General features: G+C 41.8%; 2 protein-coding genes across 3 annotated transcripts; one reads left to right on the forward strand and one right to left on the reverse strand.

Annotated features, from left to right (window-relative positions):
• Positions 1-2: 2 nt before the first annotated feature.
• On the forward strand, positions 3-16,696 carry themis2 (thymocyte selection associated family member 2). Of its 2 annotated transcripts, none has more exons than XM_088602726.1 (6): positions 3-137; positions 7,739-7,879; positions 9,987-10,418; positions 11,419-12,599; positions 14,889-15,000; positions 15,912-16,696. In XM_088602726.1, exons 1-6 carry the CDS (start codon positions 29-31, stop codon positions 15,998-16,000), a joined length of 2,064 nt encoding a protein of 687 aa, XP_088458852.1. In that variant the 5' UTR covers positions 3-28; the 3' UTR covers positions 16,001-16,696. The 2 variants fall into 2 exon arrangements, with proteins under 2 accessions (XP_088458852.1, XP_088458853.1); XM_088602727.1 differs by having other exon boundaries at positions 14,892-15,000.
• A 2,075-nt stretch (positions 16,697-18,771) lies between these two features.
• On the reverse strand, positions 18,772-26,768 carry rpa2 (replication protein A2). Its single transcript, XM_088602737.1, has 9 exons — positions 26,606-26,768; positions 25,602-25,690; positions 24,986-25,087; positions 24,238-24,351; positions 23,305-23,379; positions 22,524-22,640; positions 20,848-20,964; positions 20,429-20,523; positions 18,772-19,173 (listed from the first exon to the last, which is right to left on the reverse strand). The coding sequence occupies exons 1-9, from the start codon at positions 26,616-26,618 to the stop codon at positions 19,089-19,091; spliced, it is 807 nt and encodes a 268-aa protein (XP_088458863.1). The 5' UTR covers positions 26,619-26,768; the 3' UTR covers positions 18,772-19,088.
• Positions 26,769-27,197: the final 429 nt, after the last annotated feature.

The following is a 27,197-nucleotide window of genomic DNA, read 5'->3' on the forward strand; positions in this document are numbered from 1 at the left end:
CAATCCGGTTCGTCCAGGGCAGGCGGCGATGGCTGGCTCCAGCGGTGAGGTTCTGTCCCTGCAGGAATACATCGCTTCCGTGGACGCGTCCACGCTGCCGCGCGTCCTGCAGGTCTGCTCCGGGGTTTATTTTCAAGGTAAGTACAGTAGTTTTGCCAAAACGGAGACCAGACAGAGGACAGAGCGTAATCCTATACCTTGGACATGAAGCACACAAATGAAGATTAGCCTGTAGAAAAGGGTCTTGGTAGAAAAAAAAAGTTGTTCACAGGAGCAGTACCACACAGAAACGATACTGTACTACCAGCATTATTAGATTTAAAGACTGATGGTAGATACGGACAATCTTTTTCACTGCCCCAAAATTATTATAATTTCTGGAGTGTAACAACGAGTCTGGAATGGAGATAAAACACTACTGTGTCCCAATATGAAAAAAAATAACAATTACTTCCGTTAATAATTATTACATGTATGTTAATTGGACAGGTTTGTAGTTGATCTATTTTTGCCATATAAGGACACCGCAGGCTTTTGTTTTGAGTAAAAAAGAAATGTAACTATATGAACTCCAAATAAAATTAAAATAGTAGCGCTTTAAGCATTCATTTGTTAACCCTGCTCTCTTCTTGCTTCAAAAAAGACTAGTGTACACACCAGCTGTGTGTAAACAGTAGTTCGTGGAATTGAGTTCTGATGATCTCTGGATTGTTGTTTTTTTTATTACCAAAGGAAAATAAAGTTTTATTACGCATATCAGTTTGGCGGTAGGCCATATGACACTTCTTTTTAAGGCGAAAACTGAAAGTAAAAAACATGTAGATAGGCCACCGTACAACAGATTAATGACAGTATCTACTGATGCAGACACAACACACGGCGTCATTTGGCATATACGAGTTTAATATTACTGTGACCCCGATGTTGGTTTCACATTTACCGTATCTACAACTGCCCAGGGATCGATTTATGAATTGATATAGTAAGAATTTCCCACCCCAAACTAAGGAACACAGTTTAAATTAATCAGAACTAGCTCAGCGAAATAAAAAAGATATCTCGTTTGTTATTCCTTATTGTTAAACTAGCGAATCCTCTAAGAAACCCTCAAGAATGAGCGAAACACATTGTTTTAAAACGCATTTAAGATGCTTTTTTTTCAATCACTTTTCCTGTTTCCGTAAGAAGACCATAATAATAAAAATAAAGAAGTCTTCGGACAGTACGGCCTACACGCCGACTCCCAGTGTGCAGTAGTGACCATGCAGTCTGGTTTCTGATTTGAAGAAGCGCTGCCGTTCATCCCGGCATGAACCACATGCTGATACACGTCGGTTCATTTGTAACTGCAGAAGCTCCCAGCATATTCCAGCTATCCCCAAATTCCCGCACACGCATCCATGAACTCCAGGAAGAGGCCAGTTTAGCAAAGCCCGAGATTCTCTCTGTAGGGAAAGATTCTAAAAATGGCGATTGGTCAGACGTTTAAGGAAACAAAACACTGGGAACAATTGGAAGGAAATAAAACATTGATTCTGGTCCAATGATAAAGAAGGTACAGCAGGAAGGGAAGCAATATTTCTCTATTTTTTTGCTATATTTACTTCTAACTAGTGCTACTTCTATAATATCCACTCTGCAGAACAGGAACCCACTGCAAACCAGACTCCAGGCTGCGTGGAACCTGGCGTCTCATGATTTGCATAATTTGCTTTGACCATTTTACTTGGAAGCATAAATGGAGATTCACAGGAACAAACATGTGTAAATGCAAAGGGTTGAAGGAGACTCTGTCCTCAAGCCTGTGTTTGTTAGTGCGGGCTTGCCCATTATTAAGGATTAGGCTGGGTGAGAGGAAGTGGGTATGACTTGTATCAGTAGGTCCCGTGATGACCTTATCAACATAAATATTGCAAACTCAGCCCTGGTACACTGCCTGAGTTTACACAGAAAAACAGAATGTAACTTGCTTACATTCAAATGTGTGACAGGTTTTCACTTTTATTTATATAATATATATAACATTACTTTATAACCCTTTACAACTTCTTGCATTAGGAATTATCTTTTCACATACCCCAGCTTACTCTCCATGAGACACACAGACAGTGAGAGAGAAGCTGGGGGTCAGAGCACAGGGTCTGCCATTGTACGGCACCCCTGGAGCAGTTGGGGTTAAGGGCCTTGCTCAGGGGCCCAACGGAGTAGGATTCCTCTGCCAGCTGCAGCATTTGAACCAGCAACCTTCCAGCTACAGGTGTAGATCCTTAGCCACAGAGCCACTGCTCCACCCGAGCTATGTAGTTGTGAGAATACATAGTGTCTTTATTTATATTTCATATCTACCCTCAGTTTTACAGCCTTCGCAGGCAATGCCAGTCAAATCACTGTGTTTAGGGAGTTATCTGCAGTACAAGTAAATATTTAATCAGCTCAGAGTGAATTTTTGTAGTTAGTGTACAAGGAAGTGTACCCTGCAGATCCTATGAAACAGTGGGGAAAATCCCAAGCCATTTAATTTCAATTTTATGTGAAGCCAAGTGAAACAGTTCGTTGAATCAGGTTGGAATTTACATCAAACACATAAAATGAATGGTGCAAGAGTAAGGTTCCTTTTTATGTGGAGATCAGTCACATGGGAAAAAGTATCCCATTTCCCACATGGTGTAACCTGTTTTATTTAAATTAATTACGTATTAAAATAATAACTCTCTGAAAATGCACAAACAAGGGAAGGCTGTTTAGTCCCTTATATTTCCAGCTAGTGCAAGGTGACGTTATCCCCGTTAAGCCATTAGTGAGCAGACCCAATTGAAACAGCCTTCAAAGGTATGGCAGAGCATTCAGCACAAGCAGATGTCAAACTGTGCCTCCCTCATCCGTAAAGCCATTTTCTTCCAGTTCATTTTTGTTCTCTCTTCTCCTGCACACGGACTTGAGACTGAAGTAGCAGGCAGTGAGTAGCAGGGTTTAAGTGAACCTGATGTTGCAGATCTAAGCCCAATTGTCTCAATATTGCCAGAGCCTATAACAGGAAGGATTGGATGCAAGGAATGGCCACCAGTCCATCGCAGGGCACACACGGTGTCCCAATATGATTAATTTGAAGTCTTATTTGAACTTATTTGAATGAATAATAATAATAATAATAATAATAATCAACATCATCATCTTCAAATCGAATGTTTACATTGCTTATTGTCTTTAATATACAACTTTTCTGCGTAATTTTCTGCGTAGATGGAAACATGGGAAAAGGAACTGACCCAGAACTGAAAAGCCTTCTCCTACACTGTGGCTGGGCTCTCTGGGCCTGTTCGGTCATAGGCACTATCCCTGCCAGCCCTCCACTGTTTAATTGATAAATGATAAGATTGATAATAAAGATCAATCAATTGATCTGACTAGTTGGATTTATTCGACTCAGTCTGCAGATAGTCATAGTCCATTTACTGTTCGTAGGAGGCGGATGGTCTGCAAAATATAACACCACAGTAATTCAATAAGTAGTCAGAAGAAATGAAGATGAACTAACAAAGAATACCAAGAAAACCCATTGTATTGCCACAGCTATGTATTGTGAAGGCGAACTGTTGAGGAAAACCACAGCCTTCCATAGTACAGTAGGTTGGAAAGAGGCAGCAGGTCAGCAGTCAGGATGATCTGTGTGTGCATTGAAATCACTTAGTTGTGTAATACTTACAGAGGTTGTAACCCCATTCAACAGCAAAAAAACAACAACTTTTTGCTAGATGCCAATTTGCTGATGGGGGAAAAAAAGTAAATTTGCAAATATTAGCCTTCAGAGGAACAAGTAAAGGTTTATTGGAGTTTATTTATGGAATAAACCTTTACTTGGTGATTTGTAGCCTACACATGCTGAGACAGCTACGGTACCTACCTAACTAATCTTAGCCTTGTTAATTAACTGTGAAATATTGCGGATTTTTACCATTTTTTGTACATATTACAGTAATTCTCTGAGAGTTCCTCACTTTATCGATCTGTGTATACAGGTCACTTTTGGTGATTATTTTTAAGCACATTGAGATGATGTATCATTAAAGTTGTAAAATGAAGTAACAAAGTATCAATGATAAATTATTAATATTATTAGACCAGCAATACTGCTGAGGTACAGGGGTGAATTGTGAAGAAGATGAAACCACACTGGCAGTGTACTTAGAGTAAGTATTATAGATCAGAGCCCCATGCACAACTGTGCATTGAAGTTATACACTTAAACAATGTTCACTAAACCTCTGATTCAAAGAAGAGACAAACAAATATGTGAACAACTTAAGAATATCTGATGTACATTTCCTTTTTCTGCTGTTCTTACAGTTAGCTCTATTTTTAATCTAATTTTCATGGTGCACTATTTCAGCATTCACAGTTAAGTCCCTAATCATATGGGTCCCTTGGGAGGCAAGTACAAATGAGTTAATGTAAACATAGGTCTTACAGAAAAATTAATCAGGCTCCTTTTCATCGATGCTCCGTACAGCTACTGGTACGAGACTAGTATAGTTGTACTGTACTACTCTGTACACTGTCCTGTACTTTCTATTATAATATAATATATTGTATATTAGTTAAATATTAATATTAATTGTATTATTATACTTTTGAACTTGTATATATAATTTAGATAATGTTTTTATAATCTAGGACTACAGAGATAGATTTGTGCCATTTTATGTAAAACTTGATCTTTTTCACTTGTCTGGTAAAACAAGTGTAGGCGCGAAGGCAGGGTTTATTCTTGCACTCACTGAAGCGTAGGATTTGGTTTTGTTCAGATGATTGACTTCCTGAATGTAGTTCTTCAAACTTCATGATGTAGTTCTTCAAGAGCATCAGCGCAACCTGTCTCACAGATGTGGATTTTTCTGTCAAGTTTTAACTGGTGATCTTTGCACCTGTCCTGCGATGGACTAGCGTCCCGTCCAGGGGGCATCGCACCTGGCACCTGATGCCTGAATTGGATGAAGTGAACCTATTGCCACCCCGCAGTGAGGCAGGAAGACCACAGACTCTCTCAATAAGCTGGCAGGCCCTGTAAACGTCCAAGAGTCTTTGAGCAAAATGAATGCCATCAATTGAAATTCCCTACCAAATGGAAAGATCAGAAAAGCTGCTATGACAAAACTCGTTCAACAAGGTTACTGATTGCAAGGATGTATTGCTGGAACCTTGTACTATCTAGGGCAACTGTCTGGCTGCAGTCATTAGGGATTTGGACACTGGACCTTTCCGTTTCTATCCCTTTCTGAGCTTTTGCTTTCTTACCAACAGCATACAAACATTCCCGTGTTCCAGGACATTCCTGTGTTCCTGTGTGAAGCCACAGTCTTCACAGAGATGCAGGCTGTAGGAAGGTGAAATCAAGCTGGGACAAACCCATTTTGTTCTGAGGCACCCTATCTTAACTGTTGAGCTCTGTCAAGTTACTGTAAACAATGCCACCACTCATTGTTTTTAAATTGGAAACGATATCTTCCTAGTTGATCTACTTTTTCTTATACCCTATAAGAAATATTATACAAATGGTCATGAAGTTCTGGATTGCATTACTAGCCATGTTGTAGTTTTTCCCCTGGTCTCCTAATAATCCCCATCTCTGAACTGGCCTCATCACTCTTTTCTCCTCCCCACTGAGAGCTGGTGTGTGGTGAGCGTACTGGGGCGTACTGGGGAACTATGGCTGCCGTTGCATCATCCAGGGGACAAGTGTACATTGGTGGTGGTGGAGATGAGTTCCCATTATCTGTAAAGCACTTGTGAGTGTCCAGAAAAGTGCTTTATAAGCATAAGGATATTATAATATTATTATTAATAAGACAAAACTCCATAGGCTTTTTCAGGATGAGGCTCAACTATTAATTAGCTTTAGCAGCCAAATGAGCAAGTCCAAACCAATGACCTCCTCTTGTTTTTTTGCAACTTAATTCAGCCCCTGTCTGGAAAATGCTGAATGTTAAAAAAGCAACACGCTTCAGCATTGAAAATGTCAGTACTTCACCTCTCTTAAAAGCAAGGAGGTTGGATCTCATCTAACAATCAGTCAAAGCAAAATTTGAAGACACAAACCAATACATAGCTGCTTTTCCAGGGTTTCCACTGAGTTGAATAACTTAGTAGATCAACTGACATTTAGTTGTTTTAACTAAGTGTTAAAGCTGCTGAGATTATTTAGGCTTATCATGTAGCGTCCTGCAATGTTGGTAATCAAAACTCTGAACAGCACTGTGTATTAATTTAGTGAAATCGAAACTGCCATGAAAGCAGAACATTTCTCTTGAAGTCATACCACTGTACTTCCTGTCTGAAGAAACCTCACCACACACAACAATCAAAAACTGGTTCTTGAGAGAGTTTAGAGGTGAGAGAAGACCTCCTGACAGATCATTCTTTTCTGGTACCCAATGGTAATTTGGCCATTGAATCAGCCCAGTAAACTGCTGGATGGGAGTTGGTTGAGCACCTTATGAAAAATAAATCCAGTAAGAAACATCAGCCATCTGTTCACTTTCTTTATAGCTGTTCTCTCCAGAAAACTCGGAGGAAGTAATCAAAATAGTGAATGCATGCTTCTTTACTTGAGTGAAGTAAAGGAAGCTGTGCAACATTCTCTGCCCCTTTTCCATAGTAGGACTTCTGCAAATGTTATCTGAATTAGAAATAATGGAAATAAAACAAAATGGCCATGCAAGGCTTAAAAAGATAGTGAATAACAATATAAGAGTCAGATGTGGAGTTAAAATGTTGGGAAGAGTTAACTGTTTTAACTGAGAATTGCAGACCAGCTTTTCTTAATTTCTTTGATAAATAAATCAAATAAAAAAAAACAGATTAGATGACAATCTAATCATTTTCTAACTAGTTTATCCAATGCCGGGTCACAAGGCAGCTGGAGCCTATCCCGGCTAGCAAACGGCACAAGGCAGGGTACATCCTGGAAGGGACGCCAGTCCAGTTTTCCCAGAAGCCAATGAGCCTATCAGTATGTCTTTGGGCAGGAAACTGGAGTACCATTACGCTTAATCATTACGCTTAAATATAAATTCCCAGAGACAGTCTGACGTACTGGGGTCATTTTCAGCTGTACTGCTTTCTTGAGTCCAACACGGAGTGTATGTTCTCAGTGAGATAAGGTACTGCATAGATGTGGCATGCTCACAATTCATCAGAACAGAGATGTGGAAATTTCAAAAAAAGAACCAGAAGCAAACTGTAGACATTCAATCTAACCTCAAGATTTACCAAGAGGCAAAAGGGAGATGAAGTACTGCAGGGAAAGTACAGTACTAAACAATTGGAGCCATGTTTTTCTCTGTGAGTTAAAAATGGGACAGCACCCAACACTAATCCATAGTTCATTAGAAGCTGATTGTTGATTTTGCTGTTTGACAAAACTTAAACAAATCTGTTGCAGAAAAGCACTAATCATGCTCAACAATCTATCGTCTGGCTAAAGGCAGCTGGTGTGTGTAATTCAGTAAGGGCATTCACTTTCTATTCAGCTGTACAGAGAAGAGGTCATTTAACCTCTCCAGACATGCCCTTTTGTTAACACCCTGCCAGCTCCAGTGTAGTTACAGTCTCGTCCTTGTGACCTGTTTCACCTCTCTAAATGGGCTTCCAGCCTTGTTTGTAAACCAACCTCACTTTATGTCAGTTTGTGCTCACTCGTCCTGTTGCCTGGAGCGAGTCTGAAACCCTGCGTGTGTGGCAGGGTCGGTGTACGAGCTGTCTGGGAGTGAGGTGTGCCTGTCCACGGGAGACCTGGTGAAGGTGATCCACACTGAGCTCCTGTCAGTCAGCTGCCAGGACGTCAAGACGCAGGAAACATTCGAACTGCCCGTCAGCCACTCAGGTACTGACTCCTTGGTTTGTACGAATGCACCTCTTAAACCCAGAAGATACACAAACCTGGCACTCTGCAGGACGATTGTATGTCGTCTGGTCAGTTTGTGTATCTTAAATTCAAAGTTCTGGCACATAAAGACAACATTTCCTTCTTAAAGAGAAGCTGCATGATTTCAGCTGCGCTGGGGAGTGTGCAGACTGCAGATTGAGCCAAGCCTTAGAAGGTTCCTCTAATAGAACCCAAAACTCTTAAGACCACCTCTTCCAGGGGTGGCCACCCAGGTCCTGGAGAGCCCTAAGACAGCATGACTTTTAGTCACCCTTAGCTCATTCATTTCTATACACTAGGAGTAATTACAGTGCATTCTGACCACTTAACTTTGTTCAGTTAAGATGTATAAAGGTCATTTGGCATGAACCCAATACCGACCAGCCCCAGGGCCCACAGTTGGCCACTCCTGATTTATTTGGGCCAGGTTACTCACTTAAGTGAACAAAACTCAAAGGATTCCAAGTCTTTAGAAAATCAATGATTTAATGGTGACCGATAAGACTTTGTTGTCTGTGGCTCTCTACCAGTGTTGGGCTCACTTGCACTAAGGAATGTCTGAGAAGTCATACTGTGTCATAACCTTTAGGCATCTTTAGGAATGATGTTCTCAGCTTAGTTCCAACATGTGTTGCAAATTACAACTCTAGCTGTGGTATGTCATTCTGTGATCACAGCCAAACAGGTGTCAAGCTCTATCCAGCAGGGGTCTGATTAGTGCCTGACTCACACTATTGTTTCTCATTGCCTCCAATGATTTTATCAGAGGTGGATAAAGTACAGAACTGAGTTAATGTTTCATGCTAGGTTTTACATTAACTTTTTTCCTGTTAAATATATTCCTAACTAGGTCACTGGATTGCAACAGATTTGAAACAAGTTTAAGAATAGCACTGGCAATATAAAATGGAAGTACAGCTATTTTAAAAATTGCAATGCTTCAACTGCTTACTTGCTGGAGGTAGAAACATCACTTCATTTGAATAATTCATTTGAATTTGCAGGACCAAAATATCTTCTGGTGGCTAGTTACTGTTATGTTAGTTGCAGACAGACCCATCTGATGGCAAAAACACAAATTACTGTATCTCCAAATAAACTCAAAATTCCTCTCTGCAAGCTCTTAGAACAAGCAGGACAAGCAGTGAAACAGCTTTGGGTTGAGAAAATCAGAACTGCCCCCTTTGATTTTCAAGGCATTGCATATACAGTTTATATGGAAATGATGAGGTGCAATGTTCCAGTGTTGTTTGCCACACATTAACATTTTAATTTGTGTTCAGTATATTACGTCAACAACTACATAACAGCAGTGCCTTCCTTTTATGTAGATTACTGCTGGTGAATCATTGAAACAAAATTCGATTTCTATTTTATTGTATTTTTACTGTTTCGATTGGGAGTTTATTTCAATTGGGTAATTGGAGGGAACAAAAAGAATTGGATGAAAGCCGCCTTAAAACCCTTCAAATACAAGTGTGCATGAAGTGGTCCATCTTGCCAACAGCAGCTGTGTTGCCTTTGGGTCCCCAAAAAAGTATATAAGGTGCCCTGCCTCTTCCTGTATTTTAATAGTCAGCCTAGGCAATGTCCCATGCATTGCTTTGTGAAGCTGCATCAGTGTGGTACAAGGACAAAGACAATTCTATGGAGTTAGCTTAAGATGTCCAACCTCCCACCATTAAAGTAAAACACTCTTTGTAGGTACTACTGCTTGCCTGCATGTGACCCCACTATGGTAACAGGGTACACTGTGCTGTAAGAGTTGCCTGAGGTTCTAACTAGCTGAGGATTTTAATGAATGTTTGACCACTGTGGGGATGTTGACCCAAGTGTCCTCGCAATTCCACAGTCTCTTCTCCCTCAATTTCCTCCTGAATGTAACTGCTGGAATAATTTCTAACTTCTGCAGCTCAACTGCTATGTAGTAGGGCTGTGAGCGCAGAATGGCTGCTGTGCACCTTCCAGGTAGCTGCTGTACTGCAGGAGCAGACGAAGCATGTGGGACGAAAAGTGCTATAAAAATGCAAGGAATTATTAATCATCTCTCTTGTGGTTTGCCTAGGCCTTTTCAAACTTGTTCAAGAGCAAGTAAGCTACTCCTCAATCGAGGAGATTGTGGGATTGATGCCGATCGGGGGAGAGAACATCAGCCCTTTCACCTTCGCCACCTGCCATGCGCTGGCCCTGGGGAAGTACACGCTCCACTCTGGGGAGATGCTCACCTTCCTGTCCGAGGAGACCTGCAAGGGCCAGCCTCATGCTCGCTGTCTGCTGCAAAGCCAGGCGGGGTCGCCAGAGGTCTTGATCCCATTTTCCTGCTGCGGGGAGTTCTACCAGTACGTCAACAATAACCAGTACAGCATTTCGCAGATACTGGCTTCCCCCCAGCTGCGCTGCCGTCGGTTCCTCCCCGTCAAGGCCATGAACTGGAATGGCTCGTCTGGAGGGCCCTTGATTTTTACTCCTGTCCACCAGGTCCAGGCCATCATGCACTGTGAGTAATAACCCAGAAGGAGGTGGGAGGTTGAGGGTCTGGAGTGTTTCTGCTTGACTGGTTGACCCTGGCTCCTCATCTAGTCTTGAGCTGCAGTGCATAATGGGTTCTGACCCCAGGCTTATTTGCGTCTTGGGTGTGCCGCACCTCGCTGTCTGTGGGGTTTGCTAATAGTGGAGCATGTAGGAGTGGTTTGGGTGAAGTCAGCAAGGCTGATCTCACTTTATAGCTCGTACCTCTCAGTGTCTCTGTCAATGTTACTTGCCCTTTACTGTCCATTTTATCTTTGCCTGCTTTGCTGCTTTGCTTTCATTTGTATATTTTTACCTTGATATTTACAAACAACTACCTGCAATTACAGTGACTACTTTCAATGACAAAAGAGAAAACATGTTGAAATGTACAAAGATAGCTTGGTACATTTCAGCAAGCCGGAAATAGAGGATAACCTAATTTCAGAGTATATTGTTTTGTTGCCCTAAATTAAACCCTTTTGAAACTAAGAGGATGTGTGCTGCTTTAGTAAAGGGAAACTCGGAAGCAGCCTTGTCCACAGGAAAGCGTTTTAACTGATTTAGCTACATGTAGTACTGCTACTCAGTTCAGGCCAAACTTGAATTTGTATAGTATACAGTATTTCAACTCTCAAAATGTAGCTTTTAGAAGGGATTCTGACTTAGAACTGTCCAGTCATGATTGCACAGATTTGCACATATATTGTACTGTAGATGTGCTATCACCCCTATTATATTGAAAATCTAAGATCTCTTCTAAAAAGATTTCTAATCAATAGATTTCCGCAAACTGCCCATGTCTGTGGGAATTTAGTGCACCTGGTCAGCTGAGAGATTGACAGTGTTTGTCTGTACACCTCCTTCATGGACAGACAAGCTGCTCTAATAGTCTGTGGTATAACTGCTCTGTGGTATACAGACAAAGCGTCCTTGGCCTATAACATTTCCATTCTCTTCACAGTCTCTTTGTCCTTTCTGTTTGGTAGTGAGGAAAAACGTGGTGAAGTTCCCCTCCAACCTGGAAGTGGATGTGACTGATGTGACAGAGCAGTCCAAGGATGTCACCTTCATCTTGCCCCTGTCCCTGAAGGAGGTATCATCCCAGCCTGACCACACATTCCCAACTGTTGCCGAGATCCTTGAAGAGCCCGAGAACCAGACGTTCTTCAAGTGCCACTGGATGTCTGCACTACGAAAAGGCCAACAGCTCATCGTGCACGGGCACCAGAAGTCCCAGATGGTCCTGGCCTCCAGCCTCACAGGCAAAAAGGCCAAGCAGCACTTTTTCATCTCTCAGAGCTATGCCGGACGCCTACGCAGACGGCCCAGAGAGTTTGCCACCGTCTATGACCTTTTTGTCGCCTCCAGCAAGCTTCCAGGTTTGCGCGTCAACGTGTCCAAGCATTGCGAGTCCCCAGAAGAGGACCTGCCTTCCCTGAGTGTCGGGGAACAGTTGGAGGTGCTGTTCACCAAACAGATGGAACTGAACTGTGATGGAGAGCAGCAAATCATTGACGTCCTGGTTTGCAACAGATTTCTAGATGAAGATGACGAGGATGAGGAGGAGCAGGTCCAGGAACAGTATGAGCAGATCTGTCTGCCCATGTATCTGGAGGGCAACTTTGTGGAGAAGCTGAAGGACAACAAGAAGTACAGCCTAGTAGACATCTATAAGTCCTTCTGTCTGCCCCTGGATGTCAAGGTGGCAGTGCGGGACCCTGGGCTAGAGAACGACCCGCTGGGCGGATTCTCAGCCCTAAAGCTGGAGCAGACAACAGTTGAGCCCACAGTGCTGGCCAGCCTCCCTGACAGGCCAGATGTTTGCTTCGAACTGCCGAGCCAATGGCTCAACATGTCCCTGTATTTCACTGACAACCCCCTCCCCTGGCCAAAGGACCAGCCCCCTGAGCTGCGCAGGGAGACGGTGTTCGAGGTGACGGACAATTTCTACTACGAGTTCCACAAGCTCATCTCCAGTGATATGCCCCCGCCCCCTCGGCCTCCCAAGAGAAAGAAATCATCCAAACATTCCCCGGCCTCTCCATTCCCTCCTTCCTCAGTACAGCCAAAGGGCAAAGCTTTACCCACGCTGCCCTTAGAGGACTCTCTACCTCCACGGATGGACAAGCTGACCATCAGCCCTGAAACACAGAGCGACACTTCTCTGGTAAGAACACTTTCTGACCCATGACTCGCTGTTAGCATGGCATGGTCTTTTCTAATATCAACATGCAAAAAATGCATTTGAGAGTACATTACCCTCCATATGATGCTGTTAGTGACATATTCGTGTGTTCTTTAAACTTGCCACGCACGACAAGTATTGTACACCAGAATCTTAAAGCATGTGATTTTTAAACATGTCAAAATCTTATGCCTTCCCCCCCCAAAGCTCGTTTTCAACTCTCACAAAATAACAAGAAAGGTGGTGGGGGCTTTTTTTGTGGTATTGAGATCTTCTGAAAGAAACAAAAAGGCCTTGGCTACTGGACGATTTAAGAAATGCAGATAGTTGAAATAACATTAGAGGATGGAAAGGGAACCAAAATCATACTTCCTTTTTTTTGTTTTAAAAAAAAAGTACAAGCCTGTTCTGACAGCATTTCTTCTCAGTGGGTACGGAGTTCCTGCCCAGCAGGCTGCCTGAGTATTTTTATCATCCCCTTCAGTGTTTAGCTCCCCTAGGTTACAGCCTGTGTTAGAGGTTCTTCCACCACCATTGAAAAATCTCACTGAAAAAGTTCTACCTGCTGAAAGAATCTCTTGGCTGTCTAATGGCGTAGAATATGTGCAGTTGGCATAGAATATGGGCAACTTTTGAAACCTTGTCATTCTGTCATTCACAGGACTTGTAATGAAACATTAGGAGATATGTCCTTTGGCCTAAGTTCAACAGTTAGTATGCTGCATATAAATAAAAGCAAAACATTAAACCTCAATAAAATATTCCCCTTCTATAATGGTTTGTTTCTCCGTGACAGTATTGCAGGATGTACAAACATCTTTGTAAGGGTCCGACATTCAAATATTTTGCAATACTAGGAAGCAGAATCAGGTGATTCAAATAATAAATATATTAGCATATTTCTGCTTACACTGAGCTCTCTGCAGTGTTTAATATTAGTTAGAAACAAATTGTTTCTTACCCTGCTGGTGACTCCAGCTAAAACGTTATTACAGTCCACTCATGTCTTACACATGAAGAGACTCCCTGGAGTTGACTGCTTTTGAAAATTGAAGTACATTAACAGAAATTTTTTGTGGATGAGCTCCAGTGCATCTGTATGTTGGCAATACTGCCAACATTTGTGAGTCCCTTTACAAAAGGTCCTGGATTCTCACCATGCAGTGTTTTTATTTTTTAAACACTCCAGAGAAAACGAATAAAGGGTAAAGTCTGGTGGAAGACCATTGCTCACCTGAAATTCAGTCTTCGCAACGTTAATCTAATTTAACAAGAATGTCAACTGTTTCATTGTGTAACTTGTAAAATGTCCCATATTGACAGAGGAGTCATAGCAGAAAGCTACAATCTACAAAGTGGTCACATTCTCTGTATCAGTACTCATTTGCAAATGGAGATATAGATATAGCATACCCCATCTGTCCTGACAAAGCGTGGTACTAAAAGTTCTGTTAAAGAAAATAACACATGAGATCAATTGAAGAGAAATTCTACTGTTCTGTTCAGCAAGAGAAGGTTGTACAGTTCACACATTACATGTAACACCCTGTGATGAAAAGTTAATTAATTACACCCACCTTCACAACCATATGATTAAATTAATGAGTAATCAGTAAATAAAGAAGAGGTACAAGTGACAAAGTGATAAATCAGTAAAGTTTTATTACTGTACAGTGAATTATTGAAACAAGTTGTTTCACATATAAAAGGAACTGAAACTCATGCCTACAAATATACACGCTGAGAACCATTATTACTAAAAAACTGGCCCTTCCATATCCTCATACTACAAAATGTATTTCCCCTATCCATTAAGAGGTGCACTCCACAGCACTGTCATTTTCCTTCTTCAACAACAGCAGCTTGAAAGGAGGTTGTGTCACCTGTGCAGAAAATATTATTTTAATAATTTTCAGTATGTGCTGTAGCTTTCTTGCTTGCTGCCAAAAGACGTGAAGCTGTATCGCAGATTACCAGTAACTGAATAAGATTTTAGTATTTCTACATATAATCGATCTTGGAGTAGAGAGCATGCTTCTTCCCAATAGGACTGAAATCTCAGGCACTGCCCATACTGTATATATGGGAATGACCTTCTTCTCCATCACCACAGTCTCTCCAGCATGGTTGTGTCAAAGCAAGCCGAGATGAACTCTATTAATATTTGATGTTTTTATCATGCCTGGCAGCTTTACTTATGATAATCTATATATGTTTATAAAAAAATACACTGTGCATTACTTGCATGTATTTTTCTCTGCATTCTTACAGCAGATCTTAGATCACACTCCCCCTCTGTTGCCCAGAAAACCCAAACAAAGGAACACGAAGACACAGCCCAATGAGTACGTCATGAGACCTCACAAGGACAAAAAAAAGAAAGGTCAGCCTTTAATTTACCTGCACATTTCACCACTGCATCTGAGGTTCCCAATCCTGGTTTTCATAGCCACACCTCTCCGGGTTTTCATTCCAGCCCAGCTTCACTACATAATTGATCCCTTAATTGAACTAACAACCTGCTTGATCCGATTATTGGCATGTTTTTATCTACATGAACATTTGGGAACTTACTCATGAAATGCAATATTTAAAAGACAACATCCAATGTGCTTAAAAGCTGAAAATGTTTTAAATTAATCCTTTTTCATAAATCAAATTAGGTGTTCAATTATGTAAATGAGAGCTAGGCTGGAACACAAACTGGCAGGAGTGGTCCAGGATCAGGACTGGAAATTCCTACTCTACATTAATGGCTTTTTTGTTTTTGAAACGGAGGCAAAAATGTGAAACTTAGACTTTGTTGTCAAAAGACATCTGACCTGTTTACTGTTTTTCCTGTTTAAGATGACAGATGTTTAGAGAGACACAGAGAGGGTTCCTCCCTGAGCACCTGAGCTTAGAGTTCAGCAATGAATTAGTTTCTGTAATAGATCCCCAAAGTGAGATTTGTGGTGCAATTTTATTGCTTTACACAGTCAGAACGAAGTCCTAACGCTGCCTCTTGCCAGATCTGTCATGGGTTGTGGTGCTGTTGCTAAAAATGTCAGTTACATTGTACCATGTGAACAAAGTGAAGAGACAATGATGAAGTGATCACATAGCCTAATAAATGCAGTAATTGAAAGCAAGCTGTCAGCAGCCTGCAATCCGTTTTCTCTATCGCAGCGATGGCACCTCTCAACTTCACAGCTGCCTAGTGCGAATGAGGCGGATGTGAGAAATGTGCTTTCCGACAAGCTGTGCGGTGCTATTCTCAAACCCTCCTTCTTGCTTTTCTGTGGTGTCTCTCAGTGCCTGCAAGCCCTTCTGACAGCGACCATGACTATGAGACTGTGGACGACTCTATGAAGGCGGCGCAGGAGAGCATCCTGTTCTACTGACTGATCCCCCGAGACACGCACCTCTGTGTCCTAAAGACCTGCAGCTACTTTCACACCAAAGGTGCAGCCCACAGGAACTCCTTTTATACATTTTAAAACCAAGTTGCACATTAGCTAGATTAGGACACCAAGCAGAGGGCTCACATACACAGAGGAGCTTAAGACGTTGTTACATGTCAGTACAGAACATCAGTGCCTTCACTGCCCGTTTCCCTCATCCCCAAACCCAAAAGAACTCATAGTGGGATCTTTGTGTCTGCCGAGATAAGTGGAAGTTCCAAAAAAAGCTTTTTTTTAAAGGCATCGGTTTTTGGATTTGGTTAATGTAACGCTGATGTATTATATTTAGGTTCCTGTCTGTCTGCATTTTTAACAAATCCAGGTCTTGAATGTTTTGATGCAGTTATTTTGGAGAAACACACTTTAAAACATCCATAGCATTTTTTGTCGTTGCTTCAGCCACCTTTTCTCTGGAGACACATGGTACTGTAGTTCTTCTGTAATAAAACACCATAATTTAGAAAAAAACTATCATGGAAGACCGGGGCAAAGGGTTCATCGATGCATTTGTGGCAAAGGTTTTATTTCTGCTGTTTCTGTGAAAAGATTTCTGTTATATTAAAAAGTCAGAATCCTAAGCATAATGTGGATTTCTAGGATTGATGTAATTTAATAAAGCTTTGTGAAGTTTCTAAACTTCTTTGCTGTTCATTTATCTCAGCCTCTGCTCAGATCTTCTGTTCTCCAGTTCAATCACAAACCCAGTGGCCAAACTGATCTCCCCTTGCCTAAAGAAGAGCTGTTCCCATTTTGTTCTACCAGGGTGCAATTTCTGAAGAACTAAAATTTTCCTTTTCATTGATCCCAGGTCTATATTCTTTGCAATATTACAGCTTCTATTATGTCCAGTGCAATCGCTGGGATTTTATGGGGTGTATTTTGTTTCTCATCATTGTAAAAAGTGTTCAAACTTTGCAGTTTGAATAAGAGGTGGGTAAAACAGTTTAAAACATGCAGAAGGTTTCAGAACGCCATAACTATTAGATTCAGTTTGTCAATCCCTTCCTTCAGAGTTCCTCTTTTGTTATAGCATGCATGTTGCTGTCAAAAAAGGAAGTGAATCCCATTGGTTTTTCTGTTTTTTTTTTAATTTTTACTTAAAACTTCCTACGGAGAACATGCACAACAGGGGTTCCAGTACTGAAGTGAAAACATGTTTTAAAAGGCAGTGAAAATCACTTGAAAGCATCACACATTGTTAGCTGGAATAGACTATTTTACTCAAGACCAAGTGTGGCTTGAAACTAAAACCGTCACTCTGCAAATCAACGGCATGATGTGATGCAACAGTGACTCAGGGTCAATGTTCTTTAGCTTTCCCATCAGATAATGACCAGTTACTTCCTTGCATGCTTTTATTTGTTAATGAAAGTTACGCCACTTTGGGCACGTTTAACATATCACCAGTTATTTCTGAACTTGCACACAGTCTTGTTTTATTTAACCAGCAGTATTATTGGTAAGTCCTGCTCTGAAATCCCACCACACGTGTACATGCAGGCTTGTGTACAGTTTCAATTTCTTTGATAAACTGCATTTAGATCGCCTGCAAAACATCAAAAACAATGCACAACTACTGTTCTTCCTCCTCCATTTTGACAATTTTAAATATGCAATTTTCTCTGGTTTGAATAATCAGAGCCCATGTTTTTAGGGTATCGGAGAAAACACATGCAGTGGACAAACATTGAATCTCCTGGGTAAATGAAGGACACCAGGTATACTGAAAGCAAGGGTTCCTATACAGATGTGGCTTGTTTGTTAAGCAAATAACAGCCCAGCATGCTAAGGCTCTAGTGTAAAAATGACAGACAGGCCTGGTTTTCTAAAATTAGGCTAGCAGGGCTGCAAGAGATCTCATAGACTTTGAAAGAGAGGTGACTATAGGGGTGCGTTTGGGAAGACCTTCAGTGGCCAAGAGAGCTGAATTTGCAGATGTTTCTCAGAACGCTGTTCCTTAAGGTGATAACACAAAACTCGGGGAGAAAGACAATCGGCAGCAAAAGGGCAGTAGCCTGATGTTCATGTTGCAGGTTTGTGCTCTCCGGGCACGAATTCAAAGTGCAAGGCAAAACAAGCAACTGCAGATCAATTCACTGCAACCTTCGACCTGGTAGGTCAGCACCCCGTTTAATCAAACACAGTCCAGAGAACTCCACGGAGCAGTTCAGACGTTTGGCAAGTCCAGTGATGCAAGGAACACAGGCAATGAATTACCGAGCAGTGGAGAAATGCAATATGGTGAGATGAATCATCCTTTACCATGTTTTCACCAAATTGATGAGTGCCAGTTTTGCACTAACCTAAAGACCTCTACAGCCAAGTGCTTGGTGAAAAAGTGAATGGTTCTGATAGTTCCGTAGAGTTTCTTAATTGCTGCTTGTCGCAAATTTGAACACAGTCGAGCATTTATGAGACTCTGAGGAACGGCACCTGAAACGGCGTTTTCCCCTCCTTTTACCAGGACCAAACTGATTCCATTTCTCACCGAAGAACGGTGCCACATCCTCCCTTCAGAACTGCAGACACTGGGAGAGACTGGGCCACAGCACATACAGGCTGTGCATGGTGGACACACACACTTTAAATGACTTTGCATTGGTCCAACACCTCGCCTATATTAAAGCTATAAAATGAAACATTCTGCATTGTTTTCTAATATTAAAAACTGAATAATGAACAGACATGTAAGCAATCGTCAAAGCAGAGCATTTCATATAGAGATCTAGGATATTTTATTTCTTGTCCAAACTCAGCTTTCAGATTTGCCATGCAGAAATAGCAGACTCACTTGAGTCAAAACGACAGCACGGCGGCATCCACCTCTTATCTAAAGTCTGCGAAATCAGGCAAGGCTTAGAGGAAACATAACAGCAAACAGAAAGATTAAAATTATTTGTGGATTAACACAAGTCCTTAGCCTGTTCCTGCTGCCAAAAAAAAAAACATTTCCACTTGGAAAGAAGAATGAGGAAGAGAAACAGAAGCCCTTTGGGTTTTTCTGGAGCGTTCGTGAAAACGAGTATCCCTAGTCGTTGTCCGTGGATCTGAAGTGGTCCTCATCGATGGTAGAGTAGATGTGTCCTTCATTGCTGAGGAACTCCACCGCCTGTCTGCATTAAGAACAGAATTAGAGTAAGAGTACTGTGTAAAAAAACAGCTTCAATTACTTTATTTTAAATATTGCACAAAGCATTTGTTTTACAAAAGGAAAGCATATTTATCTCAGTCTGCTTCCTGAATGAAACTCTTTCTGAATGTCCAGAGTCAAAGTTCCAGCAAGACTGCAACGTCGGTCACTTTACTGGCCTTAGAACCACATTACTATCAACCATATCTTTCTTTGAAGCTTCAAAGTAAGCAGTTTCCAGCTTCACAACTTCAAAAGACATTCAGTTTACAAGACCTATTCTATTCTTGTTCTAAATCATAACTGAGATGGTTCTAGAACATACAGTCAAGACCACAGGAAACCACTACAATGACTTAGCCTTCACAGCAAAATTTTAGTAAATGTTTTTTTGCAGGAATGCATTAAAACATGCTGCCTGTGCAATTCTATTAAAAGTAAAACATTGCTTATCGCACCATTAATTTCTGGATGAGCAGAAAGACGTTTTACATTCCAATTGCATCACATAATGCAAATGTTCCGTTCTTACAAAAACAGAAACAGGAAGCTTTCGAAAAACACTCCAAAGCGTCTATTCTAAGAAAGCTTGTAGGTCAGTGTCTCTAAATTAAAAACAGCAAAGACAGAAACCAAGATGTCAAAACAGGCTTGTTTTTAAATGGCTTGAATTGGAACTAACCATCTACGTGAACTGTGCAAAAGTTAGACTCTTAAAGGTTAGAAAAAGCGTCTGAAAGGTTTTGTAATTGTTCTTTGTAACATCTTCTGAGGTCCTATGTACACGTCCAGTTTGGACACGAGATACAAAAATCAAAAAGAATGGAGTATAGTATGAAGTGCTAGACCCCAACGAATATAGTAGTCTGCAAGGTCCCCAAAACACACAATTCTGATTGACTGCTTCTAAGAATGTCAGTTCTAGTTCATACTGTATGTGTACAAGTGAGGCAAAATTGAAATAGTGGATTCAGAGTATTTTGACTTGTTAGAGTGCAATATTTTTATCATGACCTAAGAGACTAATGCACATTAGAAATAAGACTTCTAATGTGCAAAAAAAAGAAGAATTACTGCACAGTCCTGGTGGACTCCCAATAATCCAAAAATATACTGGATAATGAATGTCAAAACCCAAAAACAAACTACCCACTAAATTCCAACATCAATATTCAGAGCAAGTAAGTACAGTCAGCCTGGGCAGCAGGAATAGCTGGTCCATTAGAAAAGGAACTTACTTTATGGAAGCGAGGCTTATCGCCTTCAGTCTCAACTTCAGATCCTGAATACTGACCCCCTGCTGGTCAGTGCAGCTTTTGATCAAATTCAACACCTTAAAAAGACAAAAAGGTAATTGTGGAACTCATCTTCCCTTATTTGTAAAGGTATGCAACAGAAGCACTCAAGAGCTATCAGCAGTCTGGATCAATACAACCGCTATGAATTTCCATCCTTCTGGCGTTTACCAAGCTCCTCTCTGACCAAGAACATTAATAAGTACAGGTGCTCTTACAGAAAGGGTAAATGTTGTTAATGTGGAGTTCAGGCTGTGTACCAAATGACTAGTTCTTTACAGGTATTTATTAATCTGTGATCTCTGACACATTTCTAAACAAAGGTAAAAACAGCAGTTAAGCAATGAAGCCTTAGACCCCACCTGACTCTGATGTGGCGTCAGACCATTCACGGCTATATCACTGGCCCCAGAGTATCCTGTCCCTGTGCCCCCCCCTGACATAGAGACCATGCTGTGGTTCATCCCAGCGGTGTTCACCTGAAGAACAGAAATGGATTACAGCAGCCCACAATGAAGAACTGTGCTCCGGACAATGCTTACACAAACATAAAACCAGGTAAGAAGTTTGATACATCAGTAAAACAAATATTTAAGCTGTTCTGACCTTGGACTCCCTTAAATAGTGATAAAACTAGGAGTAGCTAGAGACTTTCAATAATGAAATGCCACTGAAGCACTGGCAGATACCAGGACATTTGGGTTGCAAGAGGCAGAACACAACAAAGCATGTAGGCACCTATTTTTAATTAATTTTAATTTTTAATTTAATTAGTTACAGGGCAGCACTGACATTTACTTACACACTTCCTGCAATTCATGTAAAGCAATGACTGCAAAACTAGAAAGGCTTTTCATCTTTTTCAAGTGCTCCACCAGGTGGTCAACATGGCAAATGAATGCCTCAAGACTTTCCTCTAATACAGTGGTTCTCAAACTGTGGTACGCGGAGTGCCGCCAGGTGGTATGCCAAATGACCCTGGAACGGTGTCCTGTGCGCTGAAAAATCGGGACGGGTTTTCATATTTCATATTTCATATTTCATATTTCAGCCTACGTACTACGTACTACGATACAGTGCATGATAATACTTCAGTGGACACAAGAGATACTCTGTAATTCTATACCACTCTATAGGAATGCATGCTACGGACGCAAGTGACCAATTGTATTTTAAAAAAAGCTACTGTACCTCCAGCAAATAGGGAGGAAGGAGAATGTGCGTGATTTTGGAACAATGCCAACGTTGTAAACACAGGAATGCATAGAAATGCGTGCTACGAACGCTGGTGATCTTGTGAGCACAGGAAAGCATGATAACAGAAAAATATTTAAGAACTGTTCTAAGTTAATTTGAGAAAAATACACCGAGTGTCTCTGTGTTTCGCTCCCATGCGCATGAAATAAAAACTTAAAATAAATACGGAAATAAAAACGGAAAAGCGGAAAAATGCAAGCTTGCAGATTGCTAAAGCACTATTTTTGAAGAACCTTATTTGCTGTTGGCAAAAGAGCGGACACGTATTATGTGTGGATAAAAAGCTTCTAAACAGCTCGACCTGCTGCCCCCTCTGAAAGACAGTCACTCAGAATTATTGAAATGGCGGATGATGTCAAAAGTACGCTGATAGAGCGCGTTCAGATGAGCCGATGCTTCTCACTGCAAATAGATGAGTCTGTAGTCGATTTGGCCGGTTCGTTTGCTTAGGTTAGGTACGAGTTTGAGGGCACGTCCCATTAGGACTTTCTGTTCTGTAAACCGCTACCAACAGGAACTACAACAGAGCATGTTTCAGCTTCTGAATGAATTTATCGAAGAGAATGGCATCATGGAGAGCAAGCTGGGGTATGCGAAAAGAAATTCCTAATACAAGAAATTGTATATGGCCAATAAAGCCATCTGATCTTACAAAAAACTCAGTTTTAAATCCTGCTAGGTTTGTTTGCCATTTCTCCTCGTCCATCTGGACAATCTTCCAGTAGTGTGTGTTTCTACACGCCCCAAGGGGAGCACTGTGCTGAGGGTACTGGGTACTCACCGTGCCCTGTGGTCTACTGAGAAGCATGTGTGCCTGCACTACTTCCAGCATGTGTGAAGTGAACTCGTTCATGTCCTCCAGGGGCCTGACTTTGAAAGCCACCAAGCTCTTGTGGCCCTGAAGGAGAACAGGAAATCGCAAATAAAAACAAATACAGTTTTTGAAACTGGAAACTATACACTGGTATAGGATATCTCAGAAAAATTCAGGGGCTTACAAACACTGTCAGAGCTGTATATGTGTATGGCATATTAAAGATTTAAGAAGATGGATATAACATAATGACCAAGATAACAAAAACCCTCAGTTTTAAATGCCTCTAGGTTTGTCCGCAGTTTGTCAGGACAACTGTCCAGGGCAGTGATCAGCACTGCGGCCTCGCAGGGCCCCTGGTTCAACTGCTGAGGTGCCATCAGTGTGGAGTTTTGTGTTCCCCCCGTGTCTGCATGAGGTTTCCTTCAGGTGGCCTGTTTCCCGCCCGCAGTCCAATGACGCACTAGTTTGTTAATTGGCTTCTGGGAAAACTGGCTTTATTGTGAGTGTCTGCCCTGCAACACGCTGTCATCCCACGTGCCCGCTGCTAGTGGAGGGCTCCTGCTGCCTGCAACCCCCGACTGGGCGGATGGTAGAAAATGGATGGGCGGATGTAGCCAATGAAGAAGCGCGCTAGTTCCTTGTGGAGCACAGCTCTGTCTTGGTCGATCATGACAATACGAAGTGAACAGCGGGAAGGCCTTTTCTCCAGGCCAATCGGCAGAGCGTGGTGGAGTGTGGAAATTACCTGGAAAGCCCGAAGATGACCCGAAACTTTCACGTAGGTAGAAGGAGGAACCACGATGTTGTCGCTGCCCGCCTCCTGTGGGAGACCCGAAACAAACCACAGGGCATCACATTACACACAGGCAAAAGGAAACACTTAAAGTTCACAAAGATCTGCTCTTGGATGCCCCAGAATGATGCATTTTTAAATGAAATCCTCCGTTTTCAAATATCCATCATGGTAGTTCACTGATGCCTTTATCCAAGGCAGTTTACATAATGAAACGCTTTGGACAGAAAAAAAAGACTGTAAGAAAATAAAGATTTAAACTTCATAGATAGAGAAGAAGGTGTTACAGTGGTTTTTGATGGTGATCAATTGCACGTAGCGTTGAAGTTCGAGTTGGTGGCTGTATTGATATATGGACTCTTAAGATGAGTAATTATAATTTTGTGTATCTGTTCTTGTATACTCTTTAATTGGGTGCTTTAAAAGAAAGAGGAAAGTTGTTTATTTGTTCTCACGATTAGCTATATTATATATAATATATATATATTTTTTATATTCCTTTGTATATTTTTTAAATTCCAGACTTAAAAGACAGAGATTCTTTTAACTCTTTGTTTTCTTTTTGTATACTCTGGATGATCTTGATGTTTTAAAAGAGAACAAAAGAGTATTTAAGAGAAAATAAAGAGTCCATTAAGGGGATTGGCGATTTGGAAGAAATAAAAAATAGTCAATACAAATGAGACAATTAAAAAATAATACAGGAATTCAAATATTCAAAAGTGCCGTCAATAACAAAAACAAAATAATCACAAAAAAAGAACAGTAGTAAGAACAGTACTACAAAACATCAGAAATACTCACACCATATTGGATGCTAAGAATCTGCATTAGAAAATTCCATCCAGTTACATGAAAGATGTAATTCCAGGCAAAAGCACTTACATCGGTGTCCACCCACTGCCTGACGTCCAAGGGCGGGCCTGTCATATCGTCCACTTTGTACAGGATGTTGGTCGGAGCTTTCTCTGCGTTACGGACAATCCCCACTAATGTGACCTAGAAAACATCCAGATGGTGAACCTGCAGATCAAAATCAGCCCAGCGTTTCCCATCAGTGCAACACATGGTGCTTCACCCTCCACCCTCACAGCAAGCCTTACATTAAAGATTGCAATAAGTACTGTAAACCCTTGGTTTAACGGACTTCAGTTGTAATAAACTAAACCCGCTAAAGAAGAATTTCTCTGTAAAATTATAAATATCAGACTTTCCCCACATTAACAATGAAATACACGAATAAGAAAAAAAAAAGAAAATAAACACTACCCATCAGTCTCAACGATGCCCTGTAGGGGTAAGCCTATTGTTTATGATGGGTATTGTTTGTGCTTTGTTTGCTTTAGCGAATTTTATTGTCTATTTATGACACGATAGAAATAGGTTATATAATACAAAAAAGCACAAAAAGAATTTTCATTGACCGGGTTTGACTTGGAATCGTTCCAAGTTAAACCACCCCGAAAGCATATATATAGTTCGCATATTTTTTTTCCTCATATAATAGTGTGTTTTTAGGCACTCAAACGCAGCTTTTGCAGGGGACCTGATAACACCCTTAACGAGGAGCTTAACCCAAGGCAGAGCCTGCTGGGAAACCACCCAGGTGAGCCGTAGCGGAACCTGCCCTTACCTGGGAGACCTCCACCTCGCCCACCTTGAAGACGTCCTCTGCCTGGGAGGAGGACAGCAGCTGGGAGACGGTGCAGGGGACGATCTGCTGTGTCCTCGCTCTCTGCGGCACGAGCAGAAAAAACAGGCGCCACATCAGTCCGACACATCGCAGCGGGCCAACCACACTGCCAATTAATTCAGTTAATTTAAACGAGTCAACTTAATTGGGAGCCCAAGTGGCTCAACCAGTACAGGTGCTTGCTCCACACCCCTCGTCCCCCTGGTTGGCCTGCGTCACGGGTTCAAGCCGACTCCGGCCGTGACCAGGATGTCCCAAGTGGCCGTGCCCAACGGGAGAAGTGTCGCCAAGAGCAGGGGTGGGATGAGCCCCCCAGGGCCCCCCCAGCAATGTGTTCAGTGGGTACAGGATGAACAGCTGGCCAGTCTCCGTTCACTTCACCAATGTGCACATCTGCTGAGTCACAAGAACATTTCTGCTCCTGTGGCAAGAGCCCCGTCTTTGACTTCTACCTCAATGGAGATCAGACAGCGCATGCCAACGGGGCAGTGGCGGGTATGGGTTCCGTTTCTGCCTTCTTATTCCGGGTGCGCTTCCGGAGAATCGGTGTACTCACCGATTTCTTCTCTCCTTGCGAGGGGGCAGGAGATCCGAAGCCCCCGGGGGACTGTGTGTAACCCCCCGCCATGCTGGAGTCGCCATAACCTGCGACAGAGACCCGTTTACAGAGAGAAACCCAGCAAGTGGACCAGAAGGGTCCTGACGGCCTCACATTGCGGTGTCCACGCTCACCGGCCCTACCAGCTCTCCCTGGGAAACACCAGATCGTCTAAAGCCTAGACAGTGAGCAAGTGACCAGAGAGCTGTGGACCAGGAGTGCCCAACTCTGGTGCAGTCGCTGCAGGGCTCCTCCCAGCTGAGCCAGACTGTGCCACTTTAACAGATTGTCCCAGTTCTTACACCCATAATGAGATGTATAAAGCCTGCTGGACAGTGGGTACCGGCACCAGGACTGGACAGTCCTGAGCTGGACTGTGAGGCCACAGTGGAAGAGCTCGTCCCTTCAAAGTATTGCAATTGAAACTAAACTTGCATCTAAACTCAATTCTGTACTGCAAATATCATTAAACGCCTAAATATTACCTTAAAAACAGTGCTGTCGTTTTACTTACTGGACGCATAAATCTTGTCAGTACTATGGGTACCTGTAATTAGATGCTGTAACGAGCTTTCAGAACAGGCCTTGTTACTACTACTGTATTTACGTACATAAGCAAGAACAGTTCTGACCCATACCTGTGACTCACATTCAACTACCAAGTTCACGGTAATAATTACATTTCTCTTTGGATTTTCAAACTTATCTCGAAGTATTTGGTTAGCAAATCGAGTGGAAACGGATAACGGTTTTCTTTCAGTGTTTTGTAGCATCCTGTATAATAAATCTTAAGTGAAAATTAAAAGATAAACCGCTTTACATTTTTTAGGTAAATCAAACTAAATTTCAAATTCTTGCTCATCAAAACAAACCGCGGTCCAACATGCAGCTTAATCCAGAAATCAGATGTTAAAACAAGCGTCAGAGCTCGTTTTACAACGAACAAGGTTAACACCTCTTACCTTGGTTCCACATGATTAGAATATATTAAAACAATACTGAGAACAACAAAAAAAAAATACTATTAGTAGCTCAAAAGTTTTGGTTATATCAGACACCTGGAGCAGAATTCTTCCTCTACGTTTTAAGCGCGCCACAACACCAGACACAAAGCTCACAGCACATGCGCCATAAACTCCCGCGAACTCCTTTGCCCAATCAGCGACGACAGCGCTCTCTGACGTCAGCCCAGGACACTATTTTGCCAACACTTGCCTTCATTTCTCACGGAAGTATGCAGGGGTACGAAGAACAGAGCGGGTAGCCATACTTACTGAGGGAAAGACAGCAGGCGAAATGAAAAGTGGTGTTCTTAGGAAAAATAATTTATTTAGCTTTTAGGCTCGATAATTGTTAGTGCATATTTCTCCAGACCAACGTCTGGCAGGACCAACTTTAAAAAAAAATGTTTTTCATAAGTATATTACTGGACTTCCCAGAGCTAACACTAGAGGACACTGCTTACCTAAATTGGACTGAAAATCCAAGAGAATCTGATACTGTGAGCTGAGTACAGGCGTAGACTGTCGGCCTGAATTATTACGATGGTAATAA

This window comes from Lepisosteus platostomus, chromosome 13 (genome assembly GCF_059453375.1).
Source record: "Lepisosteus platostomus isolate fLepPlt1 chromosome 13, fLepPlt1.hap1, whole genome shotgun sequence".
Taxonomy (NCBI): Eukaryota; Metazoa; Chordata; class Actinopteri; order Semionotiformes; family Lepisosteidae; genus Lepisosteus; species Lepisosteus platostomus.